The following is a 27,206-nucleotide window of genomic DNA, read 5'->3' as shown; positions in this document are numbered from 1 at the left end:
AGAGGATATGCAGCCAAGGAAGCAGAAATAAACGAAATTCTAAGCAGCAGAAATATAGACTTTGCCGTGATGTCTGAAACTAAGAAGAAAGGAAGTGGAACAATCAAATCTGGAAATTACATCGTTATCTACAGTGGAGTCGACAAGAAAACAAGAGCTGCAGGCGGAGTGATGTTACACATACATAATAAACACCGCGAAAACATCGACTCATACAACATATGGCATGAAAGAATTGTATCAGCAAGGATGAGATTGAAAAAAGACTTTCTTACAATAATCGGAGTATATGCACCAGAAGAGGGAAGAGAGGAACAAAGGGAAGAGAGGAACAAAGCGAAGAGTTCTACGAGCAACTACAGAGGGCAGTACAAGCAGTAAACCCAGAAGATAAATTGGTAATAGCAGGAGACTTGAATGCTCAGGTAGGAGATAAGCGTGTAAAGACAGTAACTGGTATGTATGGAACAGAAGGAATGAATACAAACGGGAAGAGACTGATAGATTTTTGCACTTTCAACGGACTAAGAATCATGAATACATTCTACCAACACAAGAAAGATCACAAGATGACATGGAGCAATACAAGAGGACAAAGCTCAATGATCGACCATTTTATAGCCAATGAAAATGCCGCAAAGAAATTCTTGGATGTAAGAACATACAGAGGCCTAGAAATAGGCACTGACCATCATTTTGTTCAAGGAGTAATGAGAATGGAAACAACAAGAATACCAGCCAGAAAAAATGAAAAGAAGATCAACACAAGAGCCCTGGATGACCCAACCAACCAATGGCTGTACCAAAGACGGATGAACATCATTAGTCAAGAGATACCAACAAGCCAGGACATAGAAGAAGAATGGAAAAATATCAAATCCATTGTGACAAAAGCGGCAAAAGAAAGCTTAGGAATGGTTCCTTGCAGAATTGGGGCAAAGCGAATAAAGAACTGGGACAACGAAATCCAAGAACTCATACAAAAGAAAAGACAGGCATTCAGAAAATTCATGAGCACAAAAAGCGAGGTTGATGGTGAAGAATATCGAAAACAGTCAGCAAAAGTCAGGAGAAAGTCCAGGAAATTACAGAGAGAGAGCTGGGAAAATTTCATCACATTCCTGGAGCATGACACATACAAGTTACGGCCAAAGGTGTACAAAATCATAAGAAGAATTGACACAAATTTTAACGAAAGAGTGGGTTTGCCAAAGATTAAAATCAATGACGCAAAGGAATATTTTGAAGAACTCTGGAGTGATAAAAATGCACAAGATACAAAGATAGAAGATGAAATTGGAGAAACAGAAGACAGAATTTCAATTAAAGAGCTACAAGAAGCTTTGAGAACGGCAAAAAATGCAAAAGCTCCAGGAGAAGATGGCATACCAACAGAATTGTACAAATATGCAAGTGGCGAATTTAAAAGAAGACTTCTGGAATTCCTAAATAGGATGTACCAAGAAGAAAAGGTACCTGAAGATTTCAAAACAGCAATTGTAATACCACTCTTCAAGAAAGGCGATATGTCACACCTGAAAAACTACCGAGGAATAAGTCTACTCAACACCTGCTACAAGATATATGCGAAAATACTGGCAAAACGACTGGCAGAGCATGCAGAAGAAAAGCTGTCAGAAAGTCAAAACGGATTTAGAAAAGGAAGATCATGCACTGACGCAAGTTATACAGTAAAATTACTGATGGAAAAAAGGATCGAATACAACCTAGAAACACACATGTGCTTTATAGACCTGGAAAAAGCATATGATAGGGTTAATAGAAAAAAACTGTTTGAAGTCCTAAAAGATGAAAAGGTAACATATAAAATGCGAAAGGTGATAAACAGCATATATAAGAACACTAGAATAAGAGTAAGAATTGGAAATAGACTCTCAGAACAAGCAGAAATAAACAGAGGAGTTCGCCAGGGATGCCCACTGTCTTGTGTTTTATTCAACATGTACATGGACCACATGGTAAAAGAATGGCAGAAAATGAAGCCAAAAGGAATCAAGACAGACAGAAGGCAAGAAATATCAACAGTATTATTCGCAGATGATCAAGCAGTACTAGCCGAAACAGAAGATGACCTACAGAGATCAATGTATAATTTAACAAAGACATCAGAAAAGTATGATATGAGAATATCTTCAGAGAAAACAAAAACAATGGCCTTCAAAGGAAAGGAGCCAGTAAGAAGCAAGATTGTAATAAATGGAAAAATCATTGAACAGGTCAATAATTTCAAATACCTGGGAAACACTATATCATACCAGGGAGAAGTAGATGTTGGTGGAAAGATTGCAAAGTTCCTGAGAGTCACAGGACTGATAAATAGGACCCTAAGAAGCAGTAAGGTGCGAAAAGAAACAAGATTGAAGGTGTACAATACCCTAGCAATACCAATGATGACGTATGGAAGCGAGGTATGGGCACTGAAGAAATCTGATAAAAGAAGAATAACGGCAGCAGAGATGAAGTTCATGAGGAGAACGGCAGGGGTGACTCTCAGAGACAGAGTCCCATCCGAGAAAATAACAGCAGATCTCGGAGTGAAGCCAGTCATGAAGAAGATAAAACAGTATAGGAAAGATTGGAGAAATCATGTCAAAAGGATGGAGGAAACAAGATCACCAAAACAGGTCCTCCAATATACACCAACGGGGAAGAGAAGCAGAGGGAGACCAAGGAGGAAACTCACGGATACCTCAGGCTCATCCTCAACAGGTTCCACACCGCAGCAGACAGGCCAATAGGCCTACCGCTTATAAGGAAACGACGACGACGACCCAAAAGTCCTGAAAGGGAGGGGGTTGGAGGTGGCTTTTAATGTCAAGGGGACAATTCGAAATGATACGACAATGAAATTGAGCCTTCAGTTTCTCGAATTACCATGTTTGTGTACATTATGGGTCTGGAAAGCGGCTTGTTTGGGGTTATTGACCCCGCAATTTAGGATTTGAAAGAACGAAATCTTGATTTTGTGGAAAGAATAAGTCAAAAAATCTGAAATACAATTTTTTTAGTGGAGAAAAAATTCGAAAATGGTTTGGGAAAAGTCAAATTTGAGCTGATGGTTGCCTGAATTGCTGAAAATTTGAAAAACGGAGGGGGAGGGGGTTATTATGCTGGAAATATTTTTTTAGAAGTTGAAAAATTAATTTAGGTGTCTGAGCATGGATTTTCTGACGTACCTAATAATTTGATCTGTCGAAATTCCCCATAATTCCAAGATGACAACGTCATAAAATCGAAAAGTTCAGTTTGGGAATTTTAAAGATGAATTTTGTAGCACTCTAAATTCTGAGAGGGAATCTGTCAAAATTCCCCTCAATTTCAAGATGACAACATGAAATCGAAAAATTCACTTCGAGAATTTCTAAAAATAAATGTTTTTAACGTCCTGAATTTTGAAAAAAAAAAAAAAGGAAATGATGCGAAATTGAAATTACGACGTGAGGTCAAGTGCTTCTATTCTAAACATAATTAATTCTCAAAATTCTAGATTAAAGTACTAAAATTCTTCAAAATAAAAAATTCCCAGAAAAAAATCCCCGAAAAATTATTTCAAATAAAAAATATCCGACACTAAAAATTCACTTCCTGTAATCGACGAATCCGATAATAGAGGGAATCATCATTCCAATATAACCTTAAGAATTAAAAATACATACGTCGAAAAAATAATGTAAATAAATATAAAATACCTAGAAAACTATACTCGTCTGCTGTAATAGCTACGCTCGCTCGAAACAAAATAAAATACGACGCAACAAAATTTACTCTTTCGACCGATGACGAAAAAAAAAAAATTGAATATATACGCAACAACTCTACGACTACTACGACAACGACGACGACAATATTATCGAAAATTATCTCGACAACCGAGCACTTAATTAGTAATTACACAAAACACGATGTTGCGCGATTTATTGATGTGTGTAAAAAAAAAAAAAATTGAAAATCGATACGGAAGTTTGGCAGAGGCAGAGGCACAGACACAGGCGAAGGCGCAATATTAAACGATGAAATTGGAGTGACGACGAAAAACTACTGGTTTCGTAGACGATCGTAGTCGTATACGCAAGTCCGAGTACGAGTACTCGCACCTAATGGTTGGAAAAAAAATTACACGCAAAATGCGTCGGAAGAGAGGAAAAACATGTGAAGTACTAGGACTACTGGAGCGTGGAGCGCGCGCCAAACCACCTTATTCACCTGTTAGAAATAATATTATGGTATGGTATGCGATTAGATTAGAACTTGGAAGAAAAAGAAACACGCTGGACAACCAATCGGCGCCGCCGAACCGAACACTATGCTCGTTAACCGAACCAATAAAAATCCATTAAACTGGTACGAACTGGTAACAAAGGTATACAAATACATGTGATGGTGATATGATCTAAAGACGACGACGACGTCCAGGTCCACTCTTCGTCTTCTGTCGATGTCGCCAGCAATAGGTATTTGGTGACAATTGCCCTTGCCCCGATATACCTGGATTACCTGGTAGGTCTTACAGGTATTTTTTTTTTACCTTCTCCAGTTAATTGCCTGTATTCTTAGAGGAAGGAAGGAAGAAAGGAGCCGAGTGTGGAATTTGAAGAATACAGAGGTAAAAATCGAGTTCTATGTTGTGAAAGCAGAAGACTATAGAGGATGAGAGGACAGCAGCACAAATGAGAGGAGACTTTAACGTAGTAAAAAGTATCTATCAATTCATACTGGGAGTCTTAGTCTCGGACTTGGTAGTTTTTACTCACACCATCACATCGTCATTCATCGTGTATACTAGATTATTTAAACAAGGGATTTAAGCTCGCTCTAAATCGAACATTTTTCGTCCTATTAACGCGTTAAATTGAAACGCTATATAATTAAAATATATCGATTTTGTATTTAAAAATAGACTGCGGACTCGGACTCGGGCGCGGGTAACCATAGAAAATCTCCTGTCGGTATGTGCTGTTGTACGATGTAGGTACTGTACATCTACCTACTCTACAAGCTACATGGACAGAGACACTCGCTTTCAAAATTAACGCGATGTACGAATACAAATACTCGCTGAAGGGTTTATAAAGAGAAAATTTCTCATTAGAATGCATTTAAAAAGTCAATTTAGTACGAAGGTGATTTGGAAACTGGACGAATTTTTTTGCATAATGAACTTACCCTTTTTTTTGGAGGAACATTATGAAAAATTGTAAAGATAAGGTTTTTTGTTGATGGGAATTTGCTATGTGTTGAATGAAGATGACATTAAATTTATAAAATGATACGCCAGTTAGGTGGTTTGTGTTCTTATCGACTTATTACCCATATATTGAAGCTTCCAATTTCAATCTCTTGAGTGTTTTGTTGTTTTGAATGAAAAAAAAATTGTAATTTCCGAAAAATGTCGAGAAAAAATGAAACGAGGGCGAGATGATTGAAAACCCCTTCATGGAAGAAAATGATTAGACGGAGTTGGGGGGAGGGGGTCAAGTCGACCGACTGTCATCAAAGATGTTGAAATTGTGCATAAATGGTGCGACATTTTTTTATTCACTTGGAACATTACGAAAATTCGAAAAATTGATTCACTAATTACATACTATACAAGTGGTCTGTAATTTGTTGCTGTAGTTTTGATAAAATTTGAAGTAAGCAGACTGTTGGAAAGTTGATGCACTTAATTGCTTGCGAAATGAAACAAAATGACTGCAGAACTAATCTGAATTATTGAAAGCTAAAAAAAGGAATTAAGCATAGAAAAAAGTTCAGTTCCTGAAACTCTGATTGGTGATTGGAGCATAGAAAAAAGTCAATAGTATCGATTGCTATAATCGAAAAAAATTTACTTATCGAAGGATCAAAGTCAATTTTTAAATTTAAGTTTTCACAATGCTGATTTTCAGTAGGTCTAAGACAAGTACACGTATTGTTTGATTCAGGGACTTTTGACTGATTTTAGGTGAATTTGGACAATTTATGAATAATTTTTTGATTCAGTCAGTGACCTATTAGTGATAAAATCACCGAGAGACTAAGTATGAATTGAGTGGAGGCCAGGGGGAAGGGGTTGGCTGATGTGTATATTTTGATGAATTTTTACTGACTCTTTCGATTGAAATTCAATTCCAAACTAGTGCAAATTCGTTGAGGATATAGAAGTTCTGCAAAAAACCAGTGAATTTGACCAATAAATGATGGAATGTTTGACTAATTTTGGCTGATTTTGCAATGTTTTGTTTTGAAAATGAATTGCAATAAATTCCTAGGTACTTTTTTTGTACTTAAATCTTTGATGGGTAATTTTTCACAGGTCAGTGGTAGACTTTGCTGATATTGTTGACAAATTTTTTGGTAGATTACTCACTGGTACATTTTAGCAACTTTTTAGTGACTTACTAGATATTTCATGGAAAATTTTTGGTATTACGAAATGTTTTACTGGATTTTTGTTGTGAATTAATGACAATTTTTGGAATTTTTTTTTGGCTAGTTTAGTCAAGTACTGATAATTTCTGATAAATTACAGGTAAATTTTGGTAAATTATGGGTGAATTTAGGTAAATTATGGGTAATTTTTGGTGAACCACTAGAAATTTTTGGTAAATTACTGATAATTTTCAATTTTGGTAAATTACTGATAATTTTCAATTTTGGTAAATTACTGATAATTTTCAATTTTGGTAAATTACTGGTAATTTTCAATTTTGGTAAATTACTGGTAATTTTCAATTTTGGTAAATTACTGATAATTTTCAATTTTGGTAAATTACTGGTAATTTTCAATTTTGGTAAATTACTGGTAATTTTCAATTTTGGTAAATTACTGATAATTTTCAATTTTGGTAAATTACTGGTAATTTTCAATTTTGGTAAATTACTGGTAATTTTCAATTTTGGTAAATTACTGGTAATTTTTGGTAAATTACTGGTAATTTTCAATTTTGGTAAATTACTAGTAATTTTAGGTAAATTACTAATAATTTTTGGTAAATTACTGGTAATTTTTGGTAAATTGCTGGTAATTTTAGGTAAATTACTAATAATTTTTGGTAAATTACTGGTAATTTTTGGTAATGTACTAGAAATTTGGCAGATTTGCATTTTTTTAAATTTTTTAGCGATGTGATGTATTGTTGATAAGTGTTTTCCATGTTGATGTTTCAATATTAGATCTCATTGATAAATATCGTTGAAGATATCAATGTATCAACAACAATCAACATCACTATTTTTTGTTTATTTGAATTTTTTTTATCAACTTACCAGTACGGTTCTTTGGTAAATTAGAGAGTGGTAATTCTTGGTAAAATCGTGATAATTTTTTATGATTAACTGGTAAGCATTTTAGGCAAATTTTTTGGTGAATTACTCTCTGGAACATTTTGGTAAATTATGTACTAGTAACTTTTTGGTAATTTGTGAAATTTTATTGATGATTTTTTGGTAAACTACTGGTGATTTTTGGCAAAAAAATGTTGTAGGTAAATCAATTTTTGGCAATTACCTGGTAATTTTTGGAATCTCACATTCCAATTCTCCGGGGGGGGGGGGAGAAAGTTGAGGATTTTTATGAGAATAATACGATTCATAAAGCATACGTTCGTTTGATCGAAATTTCAACACTAGGTATACTTTTGTTTTTGACATTCTGTAGACATTTCTTTTTCTTTTTTTGTGATTTTTGGTAAATTACAGAAAGTTGATAATTTTTGGTAAATTACTGGTAATTTGTTCATTTTTGGTAATTTTAATCATTTTTTGTGAATTAGTAACTTGAGGATTTTTTGTATAAATTTCAATATTATTTGAGTAATTTTGGTAATTTCTGGTAATTTTGGTTAATTTTTGGTAAATTACTGGTAATTTTTGATTTTTGGTAAATACTGGTAATTTGGTAATTTTCAAGTAATTTACCAATAATTAGGTATCTTTTTGTAAATGTTCAATAATTTTGGTAATTTTGGTAATTTTTGGTAAATTACTGGTAATTTGGTAATTTTTAAGTAATTTACCAATAATTAGGTAAATTTTGGTAAATTTTCAATAATTCTGATAATTTTTGGTAAATTTGGTAATTTCTGGTAATTTTGGTAATTTTGGTAATTTTGGTAATTTTGGTTAATTTTTGGTAAATTACTGGTAATTTTTGATTTTGGTAAATACTGGTAATTTGGTAATTTTCAAGTAATTTACCAATAATTGGGTATCTTTTTGTAAATGTTCAATAATTTTGGTAATTTTGGTAATTTTTGGTAAATTACTGGTAATTTGGTAATTTTTAAGTAATTTACCAATAATTAGGTAAATTTTGGTAAATTTTTGGTAATTATTGGAAATTTGATAATTTTTTTGTAAATCACTAGTAATTTGAGAATTTTTGGTAAATTACTGATAATTGTGGCATGGATACCTGTGTTTTTTGTGCGAGAGTAGTAGACTTTTCTGAAGTTATGCCTGACAGACAGGAGGCATTTAGTCAGATTTATGTACATGTGATCATGATCAATTTCCAATGACTATGTTTACTAGTGGCTGAAAAATTTGAGGCAATTGGTGTGAAATCTATGATGTATGATACTAAATAATATTGTGAAACGAAAATTTAAATTTCGTCTTTTAGTATTTTGAAATCGAAAAAAGGCTCTACAAGCCATAGAAGGATTGCAATAACTCCATTATCCCTTTCTCATCATTTCGAGCTAGTGAAATACCATCCCATTTGTAGGTACCTTATAGTATAGTTTTCATCATTATAGGTAAAAATTAAAATAAGTACTTAAAGAACAACATATTCTGGCCCTTTGAGACAATAGAAAATGCACATTGTTCGTATGTATAATTCATATTCTAACAGTTTGTCTTCAAAATACATTCAAATAAGTAACACCATTCTTGTACTCGTCGTATGTTACATTTCACGACGTGAAATGAAAAAATAAAAGAAGATGAAAGCGAAATTCATTAGCTTTCAATTCAAATAAGTATACATATAACTAGTTTTGAGAAACCATCATCGTATAGGTAATGTATCGGTGCAATTTATCGAAGAGAACGCTCGGAAATCGCTGAAATAGCTACATACATAATGAAGTGAAGATAATGAGGCAGCAAAATGGCAATTGCACTGACGTCACAAGTAAAGTTACACAGTCACATGTGCTCGCTCGCTCGTATCTGTTTCTGTATCTATTTAGTGAGATATCTTTTTGCGAGAGTTTCGAGAATCGAAGATCAAAAGATCACTGACGTTGTTCCGGTTCCGGGAGGCGCGGGCACGAATCGCGTGTATAAAAATGGCGCCAAATGCGAATGATTCGCCACACAGCATACAGTACACAATGGAAAAATATCGCGAGCCAATTGACGTATTCGGTATTACTAGCTATTTTGACAGATACGATGACGCATTGCTCGTTATCTGCACCAACTGTGTACCGAGAATCACAGTAGATGTATCGCGATCGCGATTGCGATTATCGAAACCAACGATCGTGATCGTGACCTTTCTTTTGCAACATGATGATGATGCCGCATCACTGCGTCCTCCTGCTCTTGCACCTCCGGTGTGTTGATGTTGCGTCATCGGAACGTGCTACATGTGGATAATTTTTCACGCTACTGGATGCTCAATGATGGTAACAATATTGACCTTAATGGTCTTGAAAATCGCGCACGTGAAAACGTAGGTCATCATTACGAGAACTCGAACGTATTGAGCTATACGTTCGAAGAATTTCCAATTCCTGGAGTCATGTCGTGTTCTCACGTGACGGTTTGTTTGCATATTAAATAAACAAACCAGCATTTCAGAAAATGGGCAATTAGGGTGGTCCTTTACATGTCAAAAAAAGTGCGATTTTTTCCGCTCCCACCCACCTAAAGTGGTGACATCGGGTGAGAAAATAATTCCCTATTTTTTATTTTTTCCATTTTCGAAAAATTCGGGCTGCGGTGGGCGCCTCAATTTCAAAAGTTGAAAAAAAACAATTCAATGAAAAATTTTCAAAATTTCAAAATTTTGTCGGACGAAGTCGAATAAAGGTAAAAATGAAAGTAAAAACGTGTCTGAGTCAAATCCAGGTACTAGTGATTCTTTTGGTGGTTTGAGTACAAGTCAATCAAGTGGTAATGCAGTCAATAATTCTCCATTCTCTTTGAGGACCTACTTATGTTATGAACCTTCTGTATTACCACCTGAACAGAAACATCCCCAACAAAATCACTTAAGAGGTGGATCGAGGATTATGTGCATGACTACGACAGCCTGCTGAAAATATATATTTTTTAAAAATTGCCAACACTTGACTCGTATTATCTTCATAGGCAAGCAGCAGTTTTAAAACTTGAATTTAATATTCGAGGGGGAAGGAGGGGTAGATTTTAATTTCAAATGGGTTTAAAACTGTTTTGAAGAAAAGTGGTCTTACTTACGAAAAATTCCATTAGAAAAAATTCAATTCGATGGAACAATTGCCATAAAACTTGATATATTAGCTACTTTTTATCTGTTCAGATAGTGAAATAATTAACCTAATAGCTAAACATACTTGATGATAAGAAAACGCTGGTGGTTTAAAAAATTTTAAAAAACTTATCATCACCTAATTTAAATAGTAGGTTCAACAAATCTGTGTTATCTACAGCCAACAATAAAAGTAACCTCTCCTCCGCGATAACCATTCTCAAATTCATCTTTATCAGTTTCACCATTTGCATCAAACGAAGCAGTCATTTTCGCGAATTTTTTTCATCTTCAAGTTACCATGAGTTTGGTTGAAAAAGACAGAAGCCTGATTTGGCATCCTTTCACTCAAGAGAAAACTGCCGATCCGCCCATCTTGATCACCAAAGGTAAAGATTCGTATTTATATGACGACAAAAACAACAAATATTTAGATTTGGTTTCCAGTTGGTGGGTGAATATACACGGTCATGCCAACGATGAGATTTCCAAAGCTATATACGACCAATGCAGAAAATTAGAACACGTTATATTTGCAGGATTCACTCACGAGCCAGCGGTAACCTTGTGCGATTCGTTAACATCCCTGTTGCCATCACCTTTGAGGAAATTCTTCTTCAGTGATAATGGTTCAACCGCTGTTGAAGTTGCTATGAAAATGAGCTACCAGTGGTGGAAAAATCAAGGCTATCATAAACCTTTATTTGTGGCTTTCGATGGAGGATATCATGGTGATACTTGGGGTGTGATGAGCGTCAGTGTGAAATCCGGATTTCATGATGCTTTTGAAAAGGTAGTTTTCCCTGTGCTGTATGCACCATTTCCAGATACTTGGATAGAAGATGACAATATCGATGAAAAGGAGGCAAATTCGCTGACAGTGTTGAGACAACATTTGGAAACTAATCGGCATAATATCTCGGCTATCGTAATGGAACCCCTAGTGCAAGGTGCCAGCGGAATGAGAATGTGTCGGGCTAGTTTTATTGATAAAGTTACCGCGTTAGTTCGCGAATTCGGCATTTTAGTAATTTTTGACGAAGTTATGACCGGTTTTGGTAGAACAGGGACGTATTTCGCATTAGATCAGACCAATGTTGTACCAGATTTCATTTGTTTGTCAAAAGGTATTACAGGTGGCTTTCTACCCTTATCTGTTACTGTAACTACTCAAAAAATTTACGATTCATTTCTCAATGACAATTTTGATAAAGCTTTCGCTCACGGCCATTCGTATACTGGTAATCCTGTTACTTGTGCGGCTGCAGTCGCATCATTCAAAATTTTAACTGATTTGAAAACCAAAAACAATATCGCAAGTATCAATACTATTCATCGAAATCGTATCGACAAACTGAAAAAAAATTGCAAGAATGTGGAACGTGCTCGCATCACTGGTACCATTGCTGCATTCGATGTCAAAGAAAATGTCCAGGTAAAAAAGTTCAAGGAAAAATGTTTCGAAGATGGTATTCTTATTAGACCTTTGAATCGCAGTGTGTATTTACTGCCTCCGTATTGTATCACTGCCGATGAATTGAATTATGCTTACGATGTAATAATCAAATGTTTGAACGAATTTTGAATATTTTATACCTATAAATTACATTTACGATGAAATTGACGCAAATAAACTGTGAAGTGTACATTGTTGTCTTTTAATAATTGAAAATCAGTTGCGTTTGAATGGATATAAAAATAGGGGTTATTTGAAACTTCAAAACGTCTAAAATAAATTTTTCTCATCTTGAAGTTGAAGCAGTCTGGCGATCAGTTACAAACTTCACAGGTAGGCATTTCAATGAAAGGGTTTTTTCTCATCCTTCTATTCCTCCAAAGACCTGGATTTCGTTTCAAGGGGGGGTCAGCTTGGTTTTCATGGGAGGGGGCTAAAATCGCCATGCGAGTCTATTTTACTCCATAAGGACCTTCTAGAGATGATGTAACTTGAAATTTTGAAATTTTGAAAATTCTTCTTTGAATTAGGTTTTTTTCACATTTTTGAAAATTGAGGGGCCCATTGCAGCCCAAATTTTTCGAAAATGGGAAAAATAAAAAATTGGGAATTATTTTCTCACCCGAGGTCATCACTTTAGGGGGGTAGGAGCGGAAATAGATCCCAACTTCAAAAATAAGGACCACCCTAATGCACAATAGACTCGCTAACAATGTAATTAACGAGTTAAATGAAATACAAGGCAACATGTGTGCTACGATGCGAGTAGTGTGTACATAGAAATGCGTAGCATACATGACAACTAAGTAAGTAATGATGGTAGTGAGAAGAGAAGTTATGCACCCGGGTCTCCTAAAGTTGTGCGTACTTGCGTAGTATACGAAATATTTACGCGTCTGTTTGGAATTTCTGTATAACAGTTTATTGAAATGAGTAAGCTGGGTAAAAATAGAAAGAAATTACTAGGATGTTTGTGTGTCTGTGTGTGTACTCTGTACTCGTCTGCTGATGAATATTAGCTTTAGGTATAGGTAGGTATATACTGACTTACTCGACCAGAATACCGAATGGCGAATACTCTGGTACTAATTTGGTTAACGAGTTTTTCACGCGTTTCGATGACGTCGTGGTCGTGTACTCTCTATTGATAAATGATAACTACTAGTTTTATGTACGAAATATGTAATGTATGTACATATGAACAATACACACTGTATTTGGCTGCTTGATTTTTCTATGTACATACACAGACGCGAGACGTAGGGTACGTAGGCTACAGTGTTATCAGAGTTGTTGAAAATTTCCTAGATAACGTCTCACTCTCACGAGCATTTTTTTCCACGCTGATAACTCGCGTATATTCCAATGTATTCCATATTATAATTATTAATATTTATCTACCTAATTTAGGACTTGAAATAATTATATGGTACTGAGAATATGACGCGATGTGTCAAATTATTGTACTCGAGAGTCGATAAACGCGACAATGCCCTACTATATTTAATCGATTGTAGTCTAAATAGAGCCTTTCGATCAAGGTGAAGTACCTAACTACCTATACCTTGGTGGTTTGCTGGTACGTTCTCTTCGAGATGGCACGTTTTTTTAAATAATTGAACTCTGTGTAGTCAGCTGACAACAGATGACGAAGATATCTGACGAGTGAAAAATTAATGAAAATTTCGAGTACTCGAGTCATTATAATATTATTTTTTCTATAGCACTCGAGATGCCAATTTCGTCACGAAGACAATTGGATGTTTGATAAAAGAATACATTGAAGGAGGTTTGAAGTGTCCCAAGAATGAGTATAGTTTTCAAATGTTTTAGGTTGAGACCAGATAAAAAAAATGAAAAGAGAACAAAAATACATCGCTTATTTTGCATGGTTCTAATATGGTTCTAGTAAGGGTAAGATCGATGAATTGGCCTTTCGAATTTTTCTGGTCAAGTTTCGAAACTCCTGGAAGGGCTTGCGAATACAATCGACCCAAAATTTGTATAAGGCAGGACTTGGAAAAAATTTCATTTGAGCCATCTCGAAGGAATTTTCAAAAACTGAATTCAGAAATCCGTTGGAGGGTTGAGAGTGGCTCAACCTCCCCCCCCCACCTCATCGGTGAAGCGAATCCAAACGTCGTTTTTCTATGTTTCGATTGGATTAGATTTTTATATCGTTCATAAGCCAATTTGAAATTTTCTAAATTTTCCAAACATGAAAAAATGAAATTTAGACCCTTAAATTTAGGATCTGTAACTAAAACTTTGACTACCTACTTTAATTTTTAAACCAACTTTTGACCACCTAACTGGTCTCAACTCAAAATTGCTCATTTTGAACAAAAAAACAAAAAAACAAAAAAAAAGCGAATAAACAAATTCAAAATTAGAAGGGGCATAGGGCATAAGATTTGTGCTAAATAAAACCATCAAAAGAAAATTTTGAAAAATATGAATTCCTCTTTTTATAGATAGGTAATCTATGTGTTTTCTTTACGCTCTTTTTTCGAGATTTCACACCGATCAATATTCAATCTGAACCTTCCCCCTTCCCCGCTCTCCTTCACCATTAAAATTTCATTTTCGAACAGACATTTTTCTATTTTCATTTTCCTTTACCAAAAATAAGTGTAATAAAATAGAAAACTTGAAAAAAAGCTGATAATTTCCGGTTGTGTGCATCAGAATTCTTGAGATAGATTCTGAATTGGAAAAATCCAGTCAACTGTTCTTTTATGGGGAGGGGGAGGGGGAGGGGTAATTTTGACTCTGCTCAAAATCCTGAAAATACTTGAATTCACACCCTGGATGGTGACCTCAAAAAAAAAAAAAAATTCATATTTTTAACGCGTTCTCTCGAGCAAAATTTTCAAAACAAATTTTTTCACATTTTTTTTTAATTCAAAATTGATTTTGAAATTTTTAGAATGACCTCAAAAAAATCTACTTACTAATCTTATGGTCCAAAAAAAAGTTAACAACAAATAAGTAAAATAATAATTATAAAAGTGCATTTTGGGACAAAATCTGAGATCTTGTGTGTCAACTTTCAGAATGGAAAAGTGGTTTTTTCAAAATGAGGTTTTTTCACAAAATTTTTCACAAAAAAGTGCAACTTTGAGACTGAAAAAAAAAACCTTTTTGTTTGAAATTTGGCTGACTTATCCTGAAAGGGGTAAAAATCTGGATGGTTTGTCTCGCTTGATCCAAAAATGGCTACTTGAAAAAATGTCGGCTGAATGGAGCTGCCTTTAGGGCGGAGAATACTGCTAAAACACACTTTTCCGATAATTTAGAGGTAATTTTCAACTGAAAATTGGTATACTGAGGGAGGAAATATTATTAGGTAAATATTGGAAAAATAAAAATGATAAATTTTGATCACCGCATGAGGAATGAGTGGGGCTGATTTTGGAAATTTTAAAATGGAGTTGAAAAGTCGAAAAAGTTGGCAAAAAATTGAAGAAATTCAAGAACAGCTTGGATGTCAAATTTTAGGTATACCATTTTGACCAAAAAATATTCAAGGCGGAGCTAAAAGTGTGAAAATCCTATTTTTCGAGTCCGCTCCCCTCTCCCAGAATTTCATTTTTCAAATTTTCAATTTTTTGAGTTTTCAGTTCTCAGGAGAAATCCATTGAAATGAACCTAATTTGAGAACCAATAGCTCAAATCGAAGCCATTATCGATCAATGGAAGGGCGAGAAATCGAAAGCAAGGTCCAAACAAAATTTGAATTCTTCTACCTAATGAACAGGTCTTTAAATTTTCAGAAATTTGTCGGAATTGAAAAAATTTAAATTTTATACTTTTGAAGTTTTCTATGGTTGAAATTTTTTTTCAAATCAAGTTTTTCTTACCAGGATTTTTTTTTAGAGAGAGAGAGGGGGGAGGAGAATTAAGAGTCTCATAAAAAAATGAAAAAAAAAATGGGAGTAACAAAATTTAGAAGCATTAAATTTTTTTAGTTGATGTGATTCATTTTTTCCCGAAAAATTCAGCTTTTTGAGATATATTGAGCTTGAGCTGTAAAATTCAATTCGAATTGATTATTTGTGACGAAAAGTTTTCATCTTCAGTTTTTTTATCGTAAGAACTCCAGTTTTAAAAAGAAACTCCATAAAAGTGTTTCAAAAAAAGTGAAGGGAACAAAATTTAGAAATGTAAAATTACTCAAAGGTGGATAAGTATTTTGTTTTTGAGATCTTTTTGAGCAATAATTGTGAATGAGTATTGTTTTATGTATTGAAAATTTTGCTTAGGGAACTCCTTGAACTTTGTGCACGGGGGGGGGGGGGGTGGGTAATACCCTTCTTTATCCACCTCTCCTCTTGGGTTTAAGTCGAAACAAATTGGATGTGATTTGATATAATTCTACGATCGAATGATGAATCAATGTTAAATCTCATTACAGCTCATTTGGCTTCAGCAGATATCGATATAATGTGTATTTGAAGCGAAAAAATCAAGTTGGGTGGGAAGGAAGGTGAGAGAAGAAGAAAATAGGTTTTAGAACGAAGAAAAAAAATTGAAAAAAAGTTGAATGGAAAACCATCTCCCTCCCCCTCCTCGTCCTCACACACGAAATTTAAAAAAATATGTCGTGGTAAATTTTTTTAAAATGTAAATATCCAAACTCGTATTGAAGGTTCTTTAATTTGTTTTTTTTTTTGTGGAGTGGGAGGGGGGTTAATTTGGAATTTTTGGGCCAATTTGTTCGTATTTTTCAATTTTTCTGCTCATCGGTGGTCCTCCCTCTCTCCCTCCCCTTCCTCTTAATTAATCTCTCAAATCATTCTTAATATCTCAGATTTTTTTTTCAAGTTTAGGGTAAGGTATGAACTTTGTGAATGCACGTTTTTCATCTTTGTTTGTATTGTCTCGATTAATAATCTCTGTGAAGAATTTTTAGACGCTGAAAATAATAAATTTCACGTGATTCAGAATTTATTGCATAGTTTATGTGTATTTGTATTAAGTATCTTATCATTCTACTTTAGAATACTTTGTTTCAATTTAAATTTAAACACATCTTCAAAATTAAATCAGATATTTTTTGGAAAATTTTTCTTAATTATTATTAGATTATTCACGTATTATTAATATTTTCGAGAGAAAAAAATAAAACACATAAAGTATCCAAAATTCAATCCTTCATTTTATAATTTCACGAGATAGATTTTGAAGTACTCACCAGAGTCCAGAATCAGAGAATAATACGATACGACGATTCTAAATAGAAGCAAAACAATAATAATTTCAACTAGGCATACGATCATACCTTTCAAACGGAATATAATACCTAATACATTGTTGATGTTGATGTATACGAAAACTATGTACATACCAAATAACGAAACTTTATTATCAATTTCGATAAGCTCTGGCAGCAGTCGGAGATTCGGGATGTTAATAATCCGAAATAGCGTGCGCCATACAGCCATCCATCCAAAGAGTGAGAGAAAAACAGATACAGACGCGAAGTACCTACCTATACATATACGAAAGAAGAAAAATACATGTACCAGGAAAAAAGAAAACAACTTTGTGTACAGCTTTCATACCTTTCGAACGTGTATGTATAGTGTATCATACCTATTCTTACGTCGAAAAATTTTATCTAAAAAACGATTTCAGATATTTTCTGGTATAGAGCTCAGAGCAGAAAAATAGCACAGAATTTCTTAACGAGTAAACAGCACAAGCGAAGCGTTACGATACGAAGAAGATACACAGATAGAAGTGTGTGAGGTGTTGGCGCAAAGGCTATCTTAATCGGATTTCCTGTTTACATGGTTTTCAATTTTATTACACACGTTGTACAGAATATAGGTAGGTACCGAAGGATACTCCGGATAGGTACGGCGAGAAAATTACAAAAAAGACAACATTCTATATAAATACGATTATCCTTGGGATAAAGACGACGTACTGTGTTGACGAAGGAATGAAAAAAAAAAAAATTGGAAAGAAATCTTACTTAACAATCCATCCGCAGAACACCATGATTGCTTCGGAAGAAGACGCAGACGATGACGACGACGTAAAATTGTAGATCACCGCGGTAAAGATGAACAATCGCTGCTAGCCATACACTTGTACATGCACCAATTTATCGAACGTGAATGAAGCTTGAAGCCGAAACCGAAGTCGAAGGGCGAGAATATATAAATTAGAGCAAGAGTATGTAGTTAGACGACGTACAATAATGCACTTGGAATTGAAACTAATAAGGAGGGCACGTAGATAAGCTTTTATAAAGACGTGCGACAGAGTACCGCAGATAGAGCGAGAGAGAGAAGGCAGAAAGTGCTTATTGTACAAAACAATGCTCAGCACTGTTCGCGGTGTTCGCACAATTCAGCATTTCTTCGACTTGTCTAGTCCTAAGTGCCATACGCGAGAATAATACTCGTACGAGTACACATATTCGCGACTCGTAATATTAAATTTACACTGCTTATCTCTTCGCCTATGTAATTTTTTCGTGTCGTCGTGTGATTAAAAATTACGTCATTGTGAATTACGAGCTATTCCTATTCCTAGTCGAGTTGGTAGACCAGTTGACGTTTGTTTGTGTACCTACCTATGATAAGAGTGTGGTGTTTGTAAAGCTCTCTAGAGTTGGGGAAATGAATGGAAATTGAAGAAAAGCGCAGAGGAATTGTAATATGATATGATATGTGAGAAGTGAGAATTTCCCAAGTGCGTAGATTACTTGTCAGCCACACGATAAGTCGGACTCAGCGTCTGGTTGATTAGCTACCGCATCTGTCTGAGACGGTGTGAAGTGCCAAGTCATCGGTTTCTACGCCAGATGTTTATTGCGACGCACAAATACAGACTGCGAAAAGCGCAGTTGACTGACTCGGTGCTGGAATTAAGGTCATTGGGGCGATATGAATTGAAAGTTTATGAGCTGAAGAGAGTGGAGAAAATGATCCAAACTTGGAGCAATTGGTGACATGGTGTAATTTTGAGTTGTCTGATGATTCGTGAAAGGTTTTGAATTATTTTGGAACAAAAATACACAAAATTGCTGTTGGAATACAATGTTTTGATTTTTTTTGCATATTTTCCCATATTACCGCATTTTTTTCATTTGGTAATTACGGTTATTATAGAATTACCGTAATTAAAGATTATTGTTGGAAATCATCGTTATTACCAGACATGACTAAGAGCTGAAGTGATAAGAAAAAGGTAAATATTATTATTGCTGCGACCGCAATAAATTATGTACCTCCAAACTACTTTGATTACCAGTGTTTTCCCCCAAATTACCGTAATTACGGTAACAGTTTATTGATCTGTCTCAATTTACTAGTGTAATGCAAATATTACTGCAGTAATTACGCTAATCAAATTCTAAAATTACTCAAATTACATTAAATTTTTTTCAGTAATTACAGTCATTGCAAAAATTACAATGAATTACCGTAATTACCAGAAATTATTACGAGTTGAAGGGATCAGTAGAATATATTTTAAAATGCTGCAGTCGTGAAAACTGACCTATGATTTCATAAATTACCAGTGTTTACGTCAAATTACCATAATTACAGTAAAAGTTTATTGATCTGCCTTGAATTGTTTGGGTATTGCAAAAATTACCGTAATTACACTGGTAAGAAAGATCCAACGACTACTGAAGCGTCAAATTTTTTAGTGTGTAATTATGAGTACTTTAAATGAATTACCACAATTATGTCATCAAAATTTTCGTCAAACATTTTGGTTATTATGGTAATTTTCAAAATTTATCAGAATTACTGTAATTACCAGAAATTGTTGCGCGTTAAAGTGACAAGTGAAAAATATTTCACACAGCTGAGGTTGTAATAAATGACATCTGACTGCTTCAATTACCAGTTTTTTTTAGCAAAATTACCGTAATTACAGAAAAAATTCATTTATTTGGCTCAAATTACCCGCGTATTGCAATAATTACCGTAATCATGCTAACAATAGTTGAAAAATTGTAATAATTACCATAACATTTCAAATTACCGTAAATTACCAAAATTTACAAAGGTATTTACATTTTATCATGGTAATTTCCTGAAAATAATTTTCAAAGCAAAAAAAAACCAATACTCTTTTCTGCTTTAAAAAGCTCAATATCCAATGGGGAAACACTGCACTGAATCACAATGACCACCCAAAATATCTAGGAGTGACACTGGATAGATCACTCACCTACTGACAACACTAATTGAGCCGTGTTACTTAGTTGCAGAATACGCTTACCCAGTGTGGGGATGATCAGCACATCCTAACAAAGTAGATGTGCCCCTGAATGAAGCCTGTGGATTGGTGACAGCTCTGCATTGTCTCGCAGGGATTGCACCCATTGACTTTTTAGATATCGACTGCTAGCGGCCTATAAGCTTAGCATACGGCTATCGCTATTGTCTTGAACATAGTAAGTCGAGGGTTGCGATCTGCGCATGCGCCAGCTCTGTTGTGATGTAATACCACCCTGGTATGGTTACACCGAGGTGTGGGAGGTATAACATCGTCACCTGGTATGACGTAATTTTTCAGATTCCGGCATGCGCAGAAGCCAAACTTCAACTAACTGATGATCCGGCATGCGCAGAAGCCAACTTCAACTAACTGATGAACTACATATGTTCAAGACCATTAGCTTATGTACCACTAGCAGTCCATATCTAAAAAAGTCAATGATTGCACCACTGGAGGTATGTAGGGAGGTGGCTGCCAGAGCAGAAAAACTAAAGCAACACACAACCCACCCACGCCCCATGCATGGTTACAACAAATTATGTACCAGAGAGCAGACTAAAATCCAGACACAGTTTCCTGAGAACAGTAAATGAATTAAGTGCTCCTGCTGAAGTTGAACACTGCCAAATCTGGAACACAGCATCAAGAAGCAATACTACCCACACAACAATTGTCGACGTCAACATTTACATCGACTACGTTTTTTTTTCAACATAATGATGGAAAAGTGATCAATTAATTATGTAGTAGGAATCTTCTGTCCGTACAAAAGCCAGGTAAATGAAAAGTTTTGAAATTTTATTATTATTTCTGATACCTCGACATGCCATCTCGACATGTAAATGTAAAATTTGATGCTTGAAATTTACATCTACAACTATGTTGACCAATTTTTCAGAATTAAAATTTCTGTTTCAGTGTTTAAAAGTTTAGTAAACATTCAAAAATATGATCTTGTTCAATGAGGAAAACAATTTTTTAGGGCATTGATGAAATTATTCACTTTTCCACAGTTTGGAGTTGTAGATGATATGATGTTGATATTGTGGATGTATTTGTTGATGTCGAATTTCACCAGGTCTTCAAACCCGTACCCGTACCCCTACCCGAATACCCGAATACCCGAACTAAAATCCAACAATTTCTGTACCCGAACCCGTATCCATACCCATACCCAAAAAATGAAATGAGGAATACCCGAACCTGTACCTGAACCTGATAGAGACTATTTTGAACCCAAATACCCGGAAATACCCGATAGATCGGGTACAGTTCGGGTATTTCGCCTAAAATACCCGAACCCGTACCTGTACCCGAACGTTTAAAATTTTCATACCCGTACCCGATACTCGTACCCGATTCTCTGAGAAATAAATCTGTACCCGTACCCGATACCCGTACCTGAAAACGTTCGGGTTTGAAGCCCTGAATTTCACATCAACATTAACATTTACATGTCAACATGAAAATGGATTAGTTTAGTACTCTTAGATAAAGTATTGCACCATCTTTAATATAAGGAATTTCTGTTCAACTTTTTGATTATACAGGCCTTTCTTCTGTACTTCTTTGGAAGTGGACTTTGCATTGATGCTGTTTTCAGCACGAGCAATAGCCACATCACAGGAAATCATTTTTGAAAAAAAAAATTAAAAATTTTTAAACTCAAAGTTCATAATTTTACAAAGCAGGAGGTCGACATAAATTTTGATGTGAATGTCGATCCATCCACATCCATCACTTTTGGATGCCCCATGTTGATGTGAATTTTGACCCTGTGTTGAGCCAATTGTCGACACAACTGCAGATCAACATCAGTCAACAATTACATCAACAATTAGCTCGACACAGGGTTGAAATTCACATCGACATGTGGCATCCAAAAGTGACGGATGTGGATGGGTCGACATTCATATCAAAATTAGCATGGTCATTGTTGTATGGGTATGAGATGAGCAAATCATTGTCCCAAGGCAACCAACTGAAATATAACCTCTGGAAAACGCTGCATAGACTGAGAAGCAGAACAACACACTCAAAATCCAACCTATACAGATGGCACTTGGCTGATGACAATCTATGCGAATGTGGTGAGGTACAAGATGACAGACACTTTTATAGGTGTTGATTATATGGTGACTTTGACGCAGACAAACTGGACCAGACAATTAATTACAAGGGGATAAAGTTCCTAGAATATTGGGACAAGAAGGGAATTTAGATAGTATAGCCAACTGGATGAGAGGGCGAAAAATCTATTTGTCATTTTGTCTTTTGGATTTTTCACTTTTCTGTCTTTTTGCCTTTTTGTCTTTTCATCTTTCTATCTTTCCACCTTTTCATATTTTTGTCTTTTCATCTTTTCATCATCTTTTCACTTTTTTGCTTTTTCATCTTTTTGTCTTTCCATCTTCTTGTCTTTTAGTCTTTTCATCTCTTCGTCATTTCATCTTTTCGTCTTTTTGTATTTTTGTCTTTTCATCGTCTTTTCACCCTTTTAGCTTTTTCATCTTTTCGATTTTTCAACTTTTTGTCTTTTCGTTGTCTTTTGGTCTTTTGTTCTTTTCACCTTTTCGCCTTTTTGTCTTTTTAGTCTTTTCATCATCTTTTTGTCTTTCCGCTTTTTCGTCATTTCATCTTTTCTTTTCTTCTTTTTTTTTGTCTTTGTATTTTTTGGTAATTTACTCAGTATTTACCTGTAAGTGGGTGTAATTTACTGATTTTGTGGTGAATTAGTATAATAAAGTCCGGTCTTCTTGCTTAGTACCTAATCCCAGCATTAAAAATAAGTAAATTTTTTACGGCGGTAAATTACCATAATTACCGTAATTTTTGGTAAAATGGGTATTTTTTATGTAAAAAAATGTTTCAAGATTTTTATAATATAAAAAAATGATACAAGTTCTCGGCCAGGGACAAAATATACCTTGAGATTGGTATAAATTTCACAAATGACGGCGGTAATAAATGGTAATTTTGGTAATTTACTGGTAAATGTTGGTAATTCCGGTGTAAAAGTTTGTAATACCGATGATTTCGCGGTAAATAATATTATGCTGGTCGAGTTTCCCATGCAAACCTCAGTTCTGACCCCTTTCCCCTCTCCCTTCCCCTCCCCCTGCCGCTCTGTCCATCGACATTTTCATTCTAGCCAGAAATTCTTCAAGTAGGTAGGTACATACGTAGATTCGACGAATATGAAGATTTTCTTCGATTGTAGGATATTGATTCTAAAAAGACATCGTTATGCTACGTAAAAAGCGTGTGTGGTAGAGTGTTTTACAATGACGTCTGTATCTCTACACATCGTATAGTAGGTAGCAGTATACAAAACCATGCCACCGCTTATATATCTCGTCTATTTACAAAACGTCTCGATGGTACATATACTATACACACGGATGTTGAACGTAGTACATACGTACGTATGTATATTGTGTATATGTGATGAAGAAGCGAGAGCAAGATGGTGTAATATTATGTATACGAATGCGATTCCGGCGTCTGCCAAAATATTCTGTGGGTACCTGTCGGGTGAGTGAACTTTAAATGGCTGCGGCTCGAGTCGCCATCAGCAGCCGGCTGCCGCCTGCCGCAGCAACGAAGGCGAAATTTCTTTTCACTATTTGTGTTTTAATCAAATGTTAGCGTGTCTGGCTTGGATTCTTTTTAATTAACAGAAGGCTTAAACAGCTCATAGACACAAGGCGAGGGCACGCAGTGAGAGAGAGAGAAGAAGAGAAGAGAAATATTTACATATACTAAATATATATCATTCTCTATGAATGTGAGGTATCGCATAGGTAAGTAAGTATGTATACAACAGCGTCATCAGAGCCAGGTCTTAATTCTTACGAACGTTTTGGCAAAGAAGATCGATTTAGTGGATTTGAAAAAAAAATACTCGATGTGTTTGGAATGCGAAAAAGTGGAATGAAAAGTACCCGCATGTACGAGTACGTAGGTACAGCACGCAGCGAAGAAATGAATTAATGAAATTTATGTCTTCGTCGTCAGCGTCATAGGTATTATAAGACGAGGATGGAGGTATACGCGAAGGAAGATACAGAAAAGAGAAATACTGTATGTACATAGAGATAGAGAGACAGAGACCTAAAATAGCATCCGAGTTCTGTGGACCGATATACACTCGTATAACGGACATGACGTTAAAGAGGGAAAAACCGTCCGTACAGCGCCACAATATTACAGCGTGTCGCATCGTTATAGCCGGATTTCCTTGTTGAAATATTTGTTTTATAGTCAAGAGACCCAGACCGGAATATTGCATAACTTATAAATACCAAAAGTTGAAAAATGAATGAAAATATTATCTAGTAGAATTTTTGTAAAATTAGAGAGATGAGAAGGGAAGAGCAAGAGCTTACGTTAGACTTGGAAATGATTTTATAAGCGGTTGAGATTTTTATGTATTATGGTTTTCTATTTTCGACTTACCGTACTTATTTCGATAGTTTCAATACATAGTTCAATGAGGTTGAAAATTGTGTACTCACCTGAAACAAAACAAAGAAAAAAAGATTAATTAGATTACGTATTGATTAATATTTACGAAGTTATCTACTTTTACTGCTAATTTTTTTCAAAAAGATATCGGGGCGGGGGAGAGGTTAGAACTTTTCGGAGAGGGAAAACATAGAAAAGGGTGGGTGGGAGAGAGGAGAAGGAAGATGTTGATTTTGACTGCTCATTAGTGTAAGAATACATCGTGAATCGCTGAAAAAATTGGGTAGAAATTGTGAAAAAAAATCGGACCTTCCTCCCCCCCCCCTCAATTTAAAAGTCCAGTCGTGCTAGGAACCGTCTAAAGTGTAGAAATCGTTGTGAACTTGTGATGTTTTCTTGTTGAAAATTCTGCATTTATTCCGCTTCAGAATTCTTTTTAATAAGTTCCTTTCCAAGAAAAGATCTCTTTTGGTTCTGCAAGAAATCTTGACCTCCTTGAGCCAACAATGTCGAAAAAAATCAAAAAAATCAAGTAAAACAGAAGCCAGTAGAAATTTGGATAAATCTACTTCATTTTCTTCTGTTTTTATTTTTTATTTTTTTTTTTTTTCAACAAAAATTGCACAGAAGGGGTTTTTTGACTAAAAAATGCCAAAATTTCTCTTTTTGCCCAAATTGTCAAGAAATCCTCATCTGTGTCAACATTGCCATAAAGGCTTGTTTTTTTGCCGAAATTGTCAGAAATTCGTGTTGTTTTTTGTTGAAAATGCTAAAAATTTATAAATTCCAAAATAGCTCTATCTTTTGCCCAAATTGCAAACAATGTCCTGCCTTTGCAAAATTCGCCAAAACGCTCTATTTTTGGCTGAAATTCCAGAATCATTGTTTTTGCTAAAATTTGAAAAAAGGTCCAGTTTTTTGTGCCAAAAGACAAGCGTGAAAAATTGTCCATGTTTGTTAACACTGTCGAGAAGTCCTGTTTTCTAAAGTTTTTATACCAAAAATAGCACAAAAGCACCGGTTTTTGACCAAAATGTGCCAAAATTCATGCTTTTTGCCCAAATTGCGACAAGATCTTACTTTTGTGCCGAAATTGTCAAGAAGTACTCATTTTTGTCAACATTGCAATAAAATCATGTTTTTTGCTAAAGTTGTCAGACATTCATGTTGTTTTTTTGTAAAATATGCCAAAAATTTCCATTTTTCCAAAAAAGAGGCCCAGTTTTTCACTTTTTTGCCAAATCTGCCTAAAAGCACGGTTTGTGGTCAAAATTATTGCAGAAATGTCTTGTTTTTTTGCCAATTGCAAAAAGATTGTGTATTTTTTCTCTGGTCAAAATTCCAAAATAACTCCATCTTTGGCCCAAATTTGCCAAATCGCTCTGTTTTTTACTAAAATTCCAGAATTCTTGTTTTTTCTGAAATTTGAAAAAAGGTCCAGTTTTTTGTGCCAAAACTGTGAAAATGTTTCCATGTTTGTTAACATTGTCGAAAAGTCCTGTATTTTTTTTTTTGCTAAAATTCCACTAAAATTATGTTTTTTTATTTTTCAACACAAATGCCAAAAGTTTTGATTTTCCCAAAAAAACCTAGTTTTTTGCCAAAACTGTTGAAAAGCAGAATGATGTTTTTTGTCAAAATTGCAGGAGTGCCCATTTTTTTGCTCAAATTTTAAAAGATAGTGTTTTTTTTTGTAAAAAATTTCAAAATAACTCTATTTTTTGCCCAAATTTCCAATAAATATTAAAATATCAAAATTATATTTCCGACATCCATTTGCTTGAAAAAAAACCTTGGGGTGTTTATAGACATTAGAAAAACGAAAAATTTGAATGTAAAAGTTTGCCTCGCCCATCCCCTTCCCCTCTTGCAAAATTCCAAAAATTTTAAAAACGTCCAGATATAAGACCTGCTTTAATTATTGATTTTTTTATTTTGAAATTTTGTTGTAGACACCCTGAAAAAAAGAAGGAGAAAATCGATCTTGGGATGGGGGGAAGGGGTTGAAAATATTTATCACCTGTCAAAATTTCATGAAAATCGAATTTAGGCCAAAAATGAGGGAAAAAATCAAAATTTTACCAAATTGACCAAGAAAGCTGAAATTTGGGATATGCCCTATTTTCGACATGCCAAATCGATTGGAAACGGTTTCAACCCGTTTTGAGCAGTTCTGGAGCCTCCAGCAGATTTTTGAAACTCGAAATTCCCACAAAATTCCAACAAATTGGAGTTGTAAAGCTAAAATTTATTCTAAAAACTAATTTCAATACGCTACGAAGTACTGCTGGTGAATTTCAAGTCGTTTTGGATCCTCCAGCGACTTTTTGAAAATTCCTAAAGCCTCCAGCAAATTTTTGAAACTTTAAATTTTCTCAAAATTTTATCAAATGGAGATGGAAAGCTGAAATTTACTCTACACTCCAATTTTAACACCCTCTGAAAACGATTTCTGGTGGATTTCAAGTCATTTTAGAGCATCCAACGACATTTTTGAAAATTACTGGAGCCTCCAGCAGATTTTTGAAACCTCAAATTTCCCCAAAATATCATCAAACTAAG

General features: G+C 34.9%; 2 protein-coding genes and 1 long non-coding RNA gene across 8 annotated transcripts in view; 2 read left to right on the top strand and 1 right to left on the bottom strand.

Moving 5' to 3' along the window:
- The window catches only part of LOC135844113 (thiamine transporter 1-like), a 108,033-nt gene that overhangs the window by 58,143 nt on the left and 22,684 nt on the right, over positions 1 to 27,206 (bottom strand). For 2 of the 6 annotated variants that reach the window (XM_065362228.1, XM_065362224.1), the window contains exon 1: positions 17,908 to 18,329. The exons of 1 other annotated variant lie outside the window; for it this stretch is intronic. Coding sequence is in view for 1 of the 5 variants with exons in the window: in XM_065362224.1 (XP_065218296.1) it covers positions 17,908 to 17,933 (26 nt within the window). In the remaining 4 variants the exon portion in view is untranslated. Of the gene's footprint in view, positions 1 to 3,710; positions 4,193 to 17,121; positions 17,240 to 17,274; positions 17,419 to 17,907; positions 18,330 to 27,206 lie in introns of those variants that run through there. 3 more of the 6 variants (XM_065362229.1, XM_065362231.1, XM_065362227.1) reach the window with 3 other exon arrangements.
- The window catches only part of LOC135844115 (uncharacterized), a 203,422-nt gene that overhangs the window by 167,165 nt on the left and 9,051 nt on the right, over positions 1 to 27,206 (top strand). The gene's annotated exons all lie outside the window — the stretch shown is intronic.
- Positions 10,688 to 12,114, top strand: LOC135844218 (adenosylmethionine-8-amino-7-oxononanoate aminotransferase-like). The gene is made up of 2 exons (XM_065362366.1): positions 10,688 to 10,857; positions 11,008 to 12,114. Exons 1-2 carry the CDS (start codon positions 10,770 to 10,772, stop codon positions 12,051 to 12,053), a joined length of 1,134 nt encoding a protein of 377 aa, XP_065218438.1. The 5' UTR covers positions 10,688 to 10,769; the 3' UTR covers positions 12,054 to 12,114.

The sequence above is a fragment of the Planococcus citri genome, chromosome 4 (genome assembly GCF_950023065.1).
Source record: "Planococcus citri chromosome 4, ihPlaCitr1.1, whole genome shotgun sequence".
Taxonomy (NCBI): Eukaryota; Metazoa; Arthropoda; class Insecta; order Hemiptera; family Pseudococcidae; genus Planococcus; species Planococcus citri.
The sequence above is the reverse complement of the archived record's forward strand: the minus strand, read 5'-3'. Positions and strand labels throughout refer to the sequence as shown.